Source organism: Callospermophilus lateralis, chromosome 7, assembly GCF_048772815.1.
Source record: "Callospermophilus lateralis isolate mCalLat2 chromosome 7, mCalLat2.hap1, whole genome shotgun sequence".
Classification (NCBI taxonomy): Eukaryota; Metazoa; Chordata; class Mammalia; order Rodentia; family Sciuridae; genus Callospermophilus; species Callospermophilus lateralis.
This window is the reverse complement of record NC_135311.1, coordinates 28,438,300-28,452,397: the sequence shown is the minus strand read 5'-3', so window position 1 is coordinate 28,452,397 and position 14,098 is coordinate 28,438,300. Positions and strand designations below refer to the sequence as shown.

General features: G+C 37.9%; 1 protein-coding gene across 2 annotated transcripts in view; it reads right to left on the bottom strand.

The window, feature by feature from the left end:
* Sort1 (sortilin 1) overlaps nucleotides 1-14,098 on the bottom strand; it is an 86,633-nt gene that overhangs the window by 42,519 nt on the left and 30,016 nt on the right. For both annotated transcript variants that reach the window (XM_076863113.1, XM_076863114.1), the window contains exons 2-3: nucleotides 10,090-10,149; nucleotides 8,682-8,755 (exon numbers count right to left, since the gene is read on the bottom strand). In XM_076863113.1, coding sequence (XP_076719228.1) covers nucleotides 8,682-8,755; nucleotides 10,090-10,149 — 134 coding nt within the window. The remainder of the gene's footprint in view (nucleotides 1-8,681; nucleotides 8,756-10,089; nucleotides 10,150-14,098) is intronic.

Sequence of the window (14,098 nt, the reverse complement as noted above, 5' to 3'; positions counted from 1 at the left end):
ACTGCTCTCTTAAAACAATAATGAAATGCCAAATCAATTTAAATTTGTTAAACTTAAGTATCTATCCATGAAGACCACAATGCATTGCAAGTTAGTTGCCCAGAGAAACGGTCCTCACTATAGAATTTATGACCTAAAAGGATGGTACAAATTTTGGTTGTATCTTCACTAAATAAAGAACCAAGAATAACAGAACGTGAGAGATGCAAGGAATCAAGGAGAACAGCTTGTTCAACTCCCTCACACGAGGAGTTGCAAGGGGAGACACTTTATCAAAAGTCAAGTAGTTAATTAAGGACAAAATTGAAACTACAGTCCAGTTCTTTTAATTCTTAGCTTCAAACTAAAGACTAAATTAACTGTGAGGTTTTCCTCTCTTGCTAGGGCATGTGATAGGACAGTAGAGATAGGCTGACAGGAAGCTGGAGACAGGAGGGACACGCCAATGTGGTTCAGGTCTCTGGTAGTATGTTAAAATAAACTGCATGTCTTTAAGTTGTTCAGATGACTCCTTCTCTCCAGAGGAAATTCCTGGCTACATAAAATAGGGATTGACACCACTCAATAAATTCCTACACAGCCCTAACTTTGGCTTTTGAGTACAAGATCAGTTCTTACTCTCCTGACAGCCAGCAAGAGATGTGCATAAACAATTCCCAGCTCTGCAGGATCCACAGCAGCAGCAGCAGCCCATACAACCTTCCCAGGGGCTGCAGCAGTTTGTCTATTAGCATTTACAAATCTCCCCCCTTTGTGGCATCCCCAGGGAACCTCCACGAACCTGTTGGCAAGCCTGCTTGCTTTCTAAGAACTTGGCACAACAAACTCATCCTTGTGCCCTTCAGAAAAAGAAAGCAACATGAGTGAAATAAAACATCTGTGGCAACCCTGTGGTAGTCAGTTAAACAAATGGAGAACCTGCTGGGGGTTAAATAACTAGGGTTCTGTTAGGCTGCTTTGGGCCTGGAGAGATATAACATAGAAAATAAAGCTACACTCAAATAAAATGCTATCAGCATACATATGCATATGGCATGCATCACAAAGTGGAAATCAATAATACACCCTGAAAACTGAATCTGCTTTTCAAACTCCATAAGATAATTAATGGAATTATACACAGCAGTCAAGTGATGAGTTAACAATTAAAACCCTGTGAAACCATCTTTTAGAAACAAATCTTTTTAATAACCATTTTATGCGTCAACCCCTAATATCTGCTCATTTAGATTACCAAAAATAATCACTTTTGGTGTATCTGTGGTCTAAACATGCACATGAGTTGCACATGTTTACAACTCGAGATAACAATGCTGAAACACAAATGTGTGAAATCGAGCTTGCCTTGGTCCATTTGGACTGCTATAACAGAATACCATAGCCTGGGTGGTTTAAAAGCAACAGAAATTCACTTCTCACACTTCTGGAGGCTGGGAAGTCTAAGATCAGACTTGGTGTCTGGTGAAGGCCTACTTCCTAGTTCACAAATTGCCATACTGTCACTTGTCACTGTAACATTATAAGGCAGAAAGGTCAAGGGAACTCCCTGGGTCAGTCTCTCTCTTTCAAAACATGTTTCTATTCTCTTTCCCACAGCCTCTCATACTAGAGATTGAACCCAGGGCTGTGTGTGCACTAGGCAAGCACTTTACCACTGAGCCCCGTCCCCACACCAGGGGTGTCTTTTATAATGGCACTAATCTTTTTTTAAAAAAAAAATTTATGGAAATTATTTTTTAATACCTTTGTTTTATTTATTTATTTTTATGTGGTGCTGAAGATGAAACCCAGGGCCTCACAAAGCACTAGGCGAGTCACAACCCCAGCCCCACCCCCATAATGGCACTAATCTTTTTTGTGAGTACTCTATCCTCACATCTTAATCACCCACCAAGGCCCCCACCTCCTGATGCCATCACTTTGGGGATTAGGATTTCTTTCTTTCTTTCTTTTTGTGGTGCTGGGGATTGAACCCAGGGCCTTGGGCATGTAAGGCAAGCACTCTACCAACTGAGCTATATCCCCAGCCCGGAAGGTTAGGATTTCAACATATGAATCTGAGGGGGACAATTAGGCTATAGTTTTCTGCCCTTGCCTCTGCCCCCAAGTTTATGTCCAGATTCTCACATGCAAAATACATTCATTATATCTCAAGAGCCTTTAAAATCTTAACTCTTTCTAGCATCAAGTCTAAACTATAAAATCCAAAATATCATCTGAATATTATCTAAATCAGATATAGTTGAGTCTCAAGGAAAGATTCATTCTGAAGTAGATTCCTCTCCAGCTGGGAATGTGGAGTCAAACACGTTATGTGCTTCCAAAATACAGTGGCAAGACAGGCATAACAGAGACTATCCAATCCAAAAGGGAGAAATGAGAAAGAATAGAGGAGATCCAGGAAAGTCCAAACCACAAGGCAAACTCCATGAGATATTAAGGCTTGAGAATAATATTCACTGGCTCAACGTTCTGTCCTCCAGATCCACTGGGCTGATGGATGACCCTGCACACATGGCTTTAGGTAAAGCTATCTCTAAATGACAAAGGTTACCCTTTCTAACCTAGCCCCAAATTTGAAACTGAGGAGGCAACCTTGATGATTTCTGAATTGCTTTGAGGGTCATTGTCTTGAAAAATAGTACCTATTAGCTGAATAGTTTTATGGTTCCATCCTGTCAAACTCAAGAAGTTCAGCAGCATTCCTTCATTCCATTATGTCTCCTTCCTCTTAAGTTCAAACTAGTAATTTTTCTGCTGGATGGTTAATTAAGTTTATGGCTCATATCTATATTCATCTTTATCAAACGGTCTCTTGGCCAATTCTTAGTGTTCACAATTTTTGCAATATGTGTAGACTGAGAAATTCCTAAATATTTAAGTTCTGCTTCCTTTATGCTTAACAATTCTGTCTTTAAATTCATTCTTCTCAAATTTTGCTATCAACTGTCACGAAGAGTCAAAGCTATAGCTTCAATTCATTGCTTAGATATCGCTTTAGCTAAACTCCCAATTTTGTCACTTGCAAATTCTACCTACTATATAACACTATAACATGAACACAATTTAGTCAAGTTTTTTGCCACTTTATAACACAGATTGCCCTTGCTCCATTATCTAATAACACAAGCTTCTTTTCTGTCTGCAACCTCCTCATGACAGCCTTTAGCATTTACATTCTAACATTGTGCCATGGATTACAAACACACTGGCTAAGACAGAAGCTTTTTCTACAACTGTACCTCTTTTTGTCTATATCCTCAATAGAATTATTTATAAATTTTTATTCATAGCAATCTAGGCTGTTTCTAACATGCACCTGGAAACTCTACCCATTTTCTCTATTCCTTTGTTCAGTTTGCCACGTTGCCAGTTTGCCAATAAAAATAATTATTGAGTTACAGTTTTCACTAATTGGAAAAGTTGATACAGTTCACCCCCATTCACACAATCTGTATTTTCAAATTTGCCTACACACTTAAATCTATTTGTAACCCCAAAGTCAATGTTCATGGTGCTTTCACAGTCAGTTGGAGATATTAGCAAGGCAACCAAGGATTTGAGTCACATAGAACATACGTTCCCAGCTGAAATCAAAGATGATTATACTCTGCCTTCCCATCTCAGCTTTTATACTGTAAACAGGTATCCTATTCATGGTCCATTCAGTGCCATAATTTTGCATTTCTGTATTTTTTGCTAATGATTTTTCTGTTTAAAATGGCCTCCACATGTAGTGGTGATATGCTGTTTAGTGTTCCTAAGCAAAAAGACTTTGATATGCCCCAAGGTGAAAATACATGAGTTAAACAAGCTTCATCTGGACAAAGGTTATTATGCCTTTGGCCATTAACTCAATTTTAATTAAGCAACAATACATACTAAATAAAGTATCTGTAGACAGAAACACACATAAAACAAGGTTATGTATTGATCAGTTGGTAAATGTTGTAACCAGAGATTCGCAGAAAACTAACCCTTTATTTCCCCTAGAAGCAATGGTTCAGTATTCACTAATTCAGTGTTTGTGGCAACTTTATAGAACATAATAACTATCACAAATTACAAGTACCAACTGAATTGAGACTTCCAGTTAAAGATCAACAGGGAGAATGTAGCTTATTAAAATGTGCCAAACGAATCCTAGACCTGAAGTAGCTGCCAGGTTACAATGGCAAAATTTGAACCCACACTAACCTTAATGCCCACTACTTTCAGTCACTTTGTTTTCTGTCTGATGCTACCTTGTATTTTAAATAGTTTATTGTGTTTTATCATTCCTGGAAAAATTCATATTTTCTGTAGAAATTCTGAAAATATAAGTGGAAAAATATAAGCAGAACATTACAAATAAAAACTTTTAATCAGAAGGAATATGAGTATCTTGGTTTCTTATTTTGCTTTGACTAACAAGATAACTCTAACAGTATAAAACTAAGTTGTATTAAAGGTGAACTGCCATCATCATGCATTTAAGTAAAGTTTTTCTTTTAAAACAAGCAGTAAAATACATCTTGAAAATGGAATTTATCTTTACCTGTAACTAATATATACAGTCATTGTTAATAATCTACTGCAGTGAAACTGACCTGAGAATATCATTAAAAAGGTTGCATGTTGGGCTGGGGATGTAGCTCAGTAACAGAGCACTTGCCTGTTTGTTTAGCATGTGTGAGGCCCCAGGTTCAATCCCCAGCACCTCAAAAAAAAAAAAAAAAAAAAAAAGGCTGCACACAAGATGGCTAAAAGAAGATGGCTAACTGCATTAGCAACTCTCTGCCTGTTGTATACCTATGTTGTCTTTTTTTTCTTTTTTTTTTAATCTGAAGCAACATCCTGAAAAACTTACATTGACCATATAATAAACTTTGATACGAAATCTCTTAGAGATTTCCAGATTAATTTCCAAAATTTAAGTAACTTTCAAGAGAAAATAAAAACCAGAAATAAAGTAATCCAGTAGTTTTGTGCTAATTAGGTACAGAATTTTGATGCAGAACAATGCATATGTTTGCATGGTTAAGCAGAGCTCATACACTGAGGAGTTAGACTCAAGGCCACAAAGCAAAAAGACGCAGGATATCTTCTGGTTGAAAAAAAAAATTATCATCTGAATTATAACTAGTTTATTTTTTAACTTCATATTTTGCAAGTGAGAGACAAAGGTACTTAACAAGCTATTATAGAAACTAATATTCATTAACAGAGAATCAAAAATTTATACAAGTTAAACATGGTTTCAACTAAAGGTATTAATATATTCTCTCAATTTTACCTAACCATTAATGCTCTTGGGACTTTATTAGCTCCCAAATCCTTCAACAATTCTTTTTCAAAACCTAAAGAGAAGTATAGTCCCTATAATTGCACAGGTAAGAGAAAACTTTCTTCTATTCTTGCAAGACCTTCTGCCTTACAGCATGCAGCAGGTGGCATGTGACTAGCTGTCTTTTGTTTGCATTCCTAATAAACCTTTGACCATATAAGATTTAGTAGACAAAGGTAACCTAATAAATAATGCAGTTAAGAATGCTGTGAAACACAGAAGAGTCTTCGGAGTGGATCTGGTGGCCTTTATTTTTTACTTTTTGTAATTTGGCAACAACAGCATATTCAGAACTCATAACTCATTTTGATTAAACTGTCCCCTCCTTTTTTTTGTCCCCTGCCCCCCGCCACCTACCAGGGATTGAACACAGGAGTGCTTAACTACTGAGCCACATCCCCAGGCCTTCTGAGACAGGGCCTTACTAAATTGCTGAGGCTGACTTTGAACTTGTGATCCTTCTGCCTCAGCCTCCTTAACTGCTGGGATTACAGGCATGTGCCATCATACCTGGCTCCTTTCTCTATTTCTGAAGCAAGAGGGACCCCTTGGCTAGTGTGTTCAACAATGTGACTCACTCACTTCCAGTGAGGCCAGCCCAGTTGGAGAGGCAACAAGGCATATTTACAGTTTCCACCTAAACTCTGGAAGCAGGTAGGAATCAGCTTTCACTTACTGGTAAGTAAGGTAGAGAGAATTAACATTCAAAGTGACTGGTTAAAACAACAAGGGTACTGCTGTGCAACATGAAGAAAAACAACCCTGGTAACATCATACTGAGTCAGAAACAAACAGAGCTGCTCTCTAGTAAATTATATGTTAGCAAAGGGGTTCTCATAAGAACAGACATGATGATGAAAAACGGCTGAGTCAGATGGGGGTGGGCATTTAAGCAGTAACACAGTAAGACTGGTTCTTATTTTGGTTTGGGTTGTCTTAAGGTAGGCACAATATTGAAAAGCAAAAGGATGGGGGGAAAAACTCATGAAAACGCTTTCACTCCCATGGGTCTGCCTTAGGAAAACTATTAGGTTCAATTCCAGCCAAATGATCAAAGAACAATGTAGAGAAAAAGAATTGAGAAGGAGAGCAAAAAACTGGCTAAAGCATTAGGTATGGAAGATAATTCAACTGGAGAGGGAGGAGTTTAAAAAAATCAAATCAGATCATGTAACCATCAATCAGAGAGGAGGTTTTCATTTGCTACTAAAAAATTGAACTAGCAATCAGTATCACAAATATGTATAATATCAATCACAGTAACATTAGTTTTAGTGAAAGAATTAGCTATAACTGTCCAATGGAATAATGATTTTTATGTGCTTCTAAAAAACTGAGGGCTTACTAGCAGAGGGGACTGTATGGGCATTGAATAATGGAATGGGTGCAGCTCATAAGGCCAGGTATTAGTAACATCTGCACAGTGGCAGGGGCTAGGGGCAGAGGTGTGCATATGTAGATGCTGTAGAGGTATTTGGGGACAGACAATAATTTTTTACTAACTGGCATGGAAGACTTTCAGTTTGTTTTAACAATTGGTACAGCAGTGCCAGTGCACTTTGGCTACATGCCATCCGTGGCCGTTGGCCATGCAGCAGCAAATAGCACCAAGTTCTTATTCCATGCCAGGCACTACAGAGCACTCCTCACAACACTGAGGTGAGTATTATTACTGTCCTCCTTTTACAGAGGTCAGAAAAGACTGAGGAGGTTAAAATGACTTGCCCAAGTTCATTCTGCTTGTAAATGACAATGCTGGGATTCAATCCCAGGCCTGCTTGCCAACAAAACTTGGCAACTTCCAGGTTGCTTCCCAAGACTAGATAGCCAAATGATGTAACATTAAAGGAGAAAATCAAGATAATAAGCTGTAAATAAACTAAGATTATACTCAGCTATTGAGTGCATTTCTTTCTTGATGTTAGAATTTCCAAATAATATATTATGATTATATTGCTTTTATAATGAAAGTTAAGTTGGCAAGGAAAGCCATAACATGAGAAATTTCATAACAGCAAGGATTCTTAAATACTAGAAAGAGTTACTAAAGTTACACATTTTAAAATGCATTTTTTCCCTTCCCAAACAGGAGACTTTTCATCTATTTGAAATGATAGAACTACTGTTCTAAATGAATAAACAAAGTCACCTATTATAGACTTTTCTAGAACTAGGATTCCATAATATGTTGTCAATTCTATATCAAACAAATAAAAATATACTATTAGTCTAAAGATTATAGAGAATCCAAGGCTTTCATTCATTAACACTTATTGCCAGCTGACATGTCAGTCATTTGGTAGATGCTGGAGCACCTGGAAGTGGTCCAGAACCTTGCCTTCACAGAGCTTAGAGTAATTCAAGATGGCAGCTCCTTCTTGGTGGAAAGGTCTATCTGCCTATTTTAAGCCAATATTACTATGTTGAAGGGAAGGGAGCTCTGGCTCCAGACCCAGGAACAGCAGGCAAGGATCACATTTATTGGGGAGAGGAGGTTGGTTTACTTCAGAGCTTCAACATGGGTTCCCTCCCACCAGAAGACCAATAGTCAAATAAAGAACCCTTAGAAATAAACATGATTCCTGGAAGACACTCTGACCCTGGGGTAGTTTCAGCATCATCTGCTGGGATGTCACGATTTCTTTAGGTCCCTAGGGGAAGGGGTTGGAAGGAAATGAAATTGACATAAATGATTGAGAAGATAATTGGTGATTTGGGGAGTTAACTCTGGTATTTAGTCTTACTGTTGAGGAAAGAACCTATTATTTAACCATTCTGTACCTTGGAGGAGACAACTCTAAGATGTGAACGTTAACAGAACACGCGTTCCCACTGTCATTACTGGTGTGAACTCTAAAGCACTTTGGTAAGTTTGACCTGAGAACCTCCTTCTTGTGTAGAAACAGCCACCTGACAATCTCCATCTACTATAGGAACAATCTGTCTAGGCCTTAAAATATTCCATATTGTTTAGAAGGTGCAATGAAAATTTTCATTTCAGGAATATAAAAATCATTGTTCATAATAAGTAGATGTATAAAAATCCATACTACCTCCTGCAAATAAGTAAATTAACAAATATGTAAATTAACAGTCACACACACTCCTATAGGCCCTTCATCTTCCTTTGTTGTTCTGCCCCTCAGGTAACCTAATCTCCTTGGCATCCTTTTCATATTTCCTTAGGTTGCTAAGTTGACAATAAAAAGTGTGCTGAGTGTGAACAGTCTGGTGAAAAATCAAGATGGCAAGAAGACCTAAATCAACATTAGATCCCACAGTGTCCAGAATGGGGAACTTGCACTCCCAATGTATTACTTAGTCAAATGCCCCTAATGTATGTTGGTCATCTCACCTTCGATATAGCTTGGACTGTTCAGAAGTAATAATTACCAGTGGTACATGGAAGGTAGTCAAGACTAGAATAACCTGGAGAGAAACAAAAGCATTTCATCAATGAGAAAGATACCCCAATTATATGCTGATAATGTGACGAGATTAAACCACACCTGATACGCTGCTGAAAGTCCTATTGTGTAGCAGCCTACATTCCAACATGTCCAAGAACCAAGAAGTACCAAGTTGCTAGGACTTACAATGCCTGGAGAAGTCCTACACTCATTTCTTTGGGATGATCCTCCTGGCCTACCCTTGAAGCAGTAAGGCAGAGCTACTCAAACACACATTACCACAAAGGAAGGATTTAACTACTTTGTATCCAAATTATCATAAAACATCCTCAGGCAAGAACCATCTCTCTTTTTTTTTTTTTTTTTTTTACATCTACGGAGGCAAGAATACCATGGGTGCTGTCAGGCAACTGCACTATGTATATATTATAAGTCTCTTCTGTTCTTCCTATTAGTTCTCCACAAAAAAATTTTTTTACAAAACTATTTTTCTACAAAAAATATGCATAAAAAAGAGATTCTGGACAGATTAGCACAGGAGTCTAAGGAGTCTCAAAAAGTGATATAATAAGAAAACTTGGAGATACCACATATCTTAGATAAATGGATAAATCATGGAAATTAGGGTCTAACAATTTTTAGAAGAAACTGAGACAAGTTTAAGGAAATTCTACTGGAAGCTTAAAAAATAATTAAGCTTCAATTTTGCTTTCCAAAACCAAAATTTTATTTCTTTAGGCTTCAGATATAGCTATCATGTGCCTCCAAGTTATGATACATGCATTACTGGAACAACAGGAGGCATGTGACATGGACCTTCAGCGTACCTTCCTCATGGGAGACCAGCTGCACACTAGGAGGGAGAAAGTGTTGACTGACTGTCCTCCATCCCTCCAGTCCTGGCAGTGCCTCCTTTGTTGGCACAGGGAGAATGCATGGAGTTAAACAACCATGGCCCACAGGTGCCACAGTCCTTCAATATAACTATGGGAAAGGACACAGGAAAAATGCAGTTTGGAAGGAAAATGCCACAGTATGTAATGTTCCCTTTTCTCTTTCTACACAGGGGCTTCCTTTCTTAGCACACAGCATTGTCTTTCCCCTTTCTTCTTCTTGCATCTTGATGATAAGGAGCCACCAAAATCTACCTTCCTACTATGGAAGAAGGTAGTCTTCAGATGGTTCCAGTTCTAAAGCAAAACCAAAACAACTAGAGCTTTCTGAAAGTCTGTCCTGTGAATATCCGCTCTGAGCCTGTGCTCTGCACTTTCAGAAAGTAATGATTCTTAGTATTTAAGCCCCACAAGTCTATATCTTTTTGCCAGACTGAAATAGAATCAAAATTTTACTTACCCCACTGCTATCTCCAACCCAGGACAAGGATACTGAGCCCCTGAGATCATCAAACACATGCTATAATGGGAAAAAGAAATGAAATTCCTTTAGAAATGTCATCCTCTCCCCTTCAATTTTTGACTTCCTTAAATAATTCAGAACTTTACCACTGTTCAGAGTAATTAAGTTCATAATTATAAGGAGACATGGATTTCCAGAACAAAATTTGGGAGAGATGGGATTTAATTATTTAACCTGAATTACAAATAGCTTGGAAATTTAAATTCTCTCTCACACAAAGTAAGCCAAGCAGATGAGTTTTCTTCACTGCACCAGATGGGGAGATGGGATAATCTAATTGCTTTTTCCACCAGAACTAAATATAAAGATATGGTAAAGTATTCTTAGGATGCTTTAAAACAAGAGATAGAGCCCACATTGACAGACATAATTATAACCCAATCAACATAATTTAAATTTTTCTAGGTCATCTTCACAGTATAACTGAATAGTTAATAGCTGCATTCCTTTTGCTTCCAGTTTAACACCAAAATAACAAGAGGTAAAAGCAAATGGCCTTGTCTTGTTTTTAGTCAATAGTAATATTAATAAAATAATAATAATAATAAACCTTACTAGAACTGTGATAGGAGACAGGAGGCAAAAAAGAGATAGTGTATTGTCCAAAATATGGTGCATTCATTAAAATACTTGTAATCATCATTGAGGTGCTTTTGAGTTTTTTCCCAATGTATATATAATTTATAGAAAACAGACAATTATAAGGAGGTATAACAAATGAAGCATTGTTCATAATCCTACCACACAGAGAGATTTCAGGTTAACATAGTATGTATGGTCTTCTAGTCTATATCCTTTTTTTAACTTATAAAAAAATAAAATTCCAATGAGATAGTAGCTTCACTTGATAAAAATGTCCACCATACAGAAATTATACACTATATATAGTATAGTGCATATATCAAAAAGTGAAGGCCCCTTCCCAAGCCCTGTTCCTATTAATAATTTAGTATACATTTCTATTAAATGTTGGTGATTATGCTTTTTTATTAAGACTTATGACTCAGGATCTTAAATCTTAAATATGTCTTGCCTTCCCAAATATGAGAAGCTCATTACAAGCATAGCATGTAACTTTATATTTCTTGGTACTCTCTATGTCTATCATAGGGATACTCTGCACACTCAATAAGCATTTGTTGAAAATGATTATACTATATCCTTCCCAAACCACAAACTCAATCTCAAAATAGAACATGTCTAAAAATGGTGGGATACCAGCTACTTGGTCACCCAAACCACCAATCCCAACCAAGAAGTGTGAAAAGACAGAACTCAAAACATGAACTGTTTTGCTTATCTTCTGATTTTCTCTTGTGGTCCTCCTCAGTTCACCTAAGCTATTCCCCTCCAAGTAGGAAGTGCCTTTGAGGTCAAAAGACCCTCTTACACAATTTTTGCCAGTAGCACCATGAGTGCCTCTCAAAGGATTTGCTGAATAAATACTGGTTAACTCTCAAATGCTCAGGCAGAGCTTCTCATAGTCTCTGTAGGACAGAAGGGCTATTCATACATATAGGCTCGCCAAGCATCTAAGAAGTAGGGTTGCTAGAGACTCTTGGAACCAAAGCTTACACACTGACACAGCAGTGTGTTTTGTAAGATATTTTACACAAAGCAAGACCGCATGTTCTCTTGAGCAAGGAGACAGTGTCTGAAATTACATCAATGAGTTTCTTGGGGAAAAGCAGAAAATATCCAGAGCTACCACAAGCTCCAGACAGACCACATGTTCTAGCAGTTATGTAAACATGGGTTATTTTTCCACAGAAGGTTCCGGTCGTAAAACTAGCTAGGATGAATAAAAAAATTCCATCATCCACGGTTCTTGAGCTCTTGGTTGTCTTGACCAGTCTACAATATAATCTGTCTTGAGTCAGCGAAGGCCTGCACCTCTTACTTTTCAAGTAATGCTCCTCAGACCTGACCTGTCAGTGCACACTTGCATTACCCAAATTTTCCAACTGATCAGTCACACAACAAGCATTACTGGATGTCACTAGCAATCATCTGCCTCACCTTAACAACCGAGATGATAATTGATCTCATTCTTCACCCAAAGAGTCCCTCTAGATATGTAGAACAGACTTATTAACTGCAATTGTGGTTTTCTGCTACCCTTGACCTTCTGTACCATTCCCTCCCATTAACCAATTAACATTTGCTTTTGAAAATGTACAAACTCATTTTTAAAAGATTTATCTACCTAGCGTAAACGTAACTGGCTTGTTATATTTCAATCTTTAACACACTTATACTTCTGAAAGTAAAAGAGAAAATGAAATCATAACAGTATGACCAAAGCTCAAATGGAAAAAAAGGTTAAGTGGGAAGAAGACATATCCACAAGAGTTGGGGGATCAAGAGTACAGAGTCAATCCTCCCTATTGGATAGGAGAAGGAATAGGTATCCAGGAAAGGGTGGGCAACATTCTCATTGTTTATCATCTTTAACACAATGTGCATTTGTCTCTCTACATTCCAGCATCATTTTATATCTTTCAAAAACTTTATTTTAATTATAGCAACAAGAACCCTATCTGACCCTCACTAGACCTGAAGCTCATCTGGTTCAGGGATTGAGCCTATACATTTTTGCAATAACATACAGCATCATGTACCACAGGCACTCAACAAATATTGAATCCATTTTTTAAAAGAACTATTTGGGAAGTCCTGAAAAAGAAGATGAAGTGAAAAACTATAACCAGACCCACTTAATTTCCTCATAACAGAAATGAGTATGAAATTTAAATGTTCTGTTCTGGGAGAAATTTTGCTTCTGGCCAAGATGGAGCAGCAGGGATCAAATTTACCCTCCTACATGAAACAAGGAGAACACAGAGAACAGAAGCCAGGTGCAGTAGTGCATACCTTTAATCCCAGCTATGTGGGAGGCTGAGGTAGGAAGACTGTGAGTTCAAGGCCAGTCTTAGCAACTTATACTTGTTGCAAAATTTTAAAAATAATAAAAAGGGTTAGAGATAAATCTCCATGTAAGAGTGTCCCTGGGTTCAATCCCCAGTAACCCCCTCTACATACATAAAAGAAAAAGGAAAAAAAAACCAACAAAATTACATGAAACAAGTTTTCAAGACACTGAACAACAAGCAATGAAGACAATGATCCCTGGAAGATAGGAAACAATATAAGAGGACCCTAGAACTGCCCCAGCTTACTATCTGCTGAGAATTTCTAGGCCACAGTACAGGGAAGAGACATCTAGGCAGAGTGCAGAAGTCTCCCTATATTGGTGAAATAAAACTAGCGTAGGGAAGCCAAAGAGGTCAGAGTTCACAGAATAGAAGACTAGAGAAGAGAATTGCACAGAAAGAAAACCTTGCACAATCACAGAGGGGGTGCTATGAGTTGAATGTGTTCTCCAAGAATATATGTGTTGGAAACTTAATCTCCCAATTCAAATGACATTTGGAGACAGGGCCTTTGGTAGGTACGGAACCTAGATTAGACCCTGAAGATGGAACCCCATGATGGCATTAGTAGTTTTAAAAGAAGAAGAAGAGGGACCCCAGCTCACACACTTGCTCTGTCTCGCCGTGTGATGCCCTCTGCCACCTTATGATGCAGCAAGAAGGCCCTCACCAGATGCCAGTGCCATGCTCTTCGACTTCCCAGCTGACAACTGTGAGCTAAATAAACCTCTATCTCTAGTCTTTATAATTACTCAGCACATGGTATTCACTTTTAGCGACAGAAAACTGAAACAGGGGACTCCTCAATCATCTAAAAAAAGGATTCTGCTGAGTACTGTAAGCACATACATGTGAGGAAACTACCTGAGGCCTGGGAAAGAATCACCTGATAGGATTAGAGAGAAAAGTATCTGGACCTAACAAAGGACCACAGTGATTCCTGTTCCCAACAAGCACAGTTAGAAAAACCTCATATTTCAAGGGAATTGAGTAGAGTACTCAGAATGTTTGCC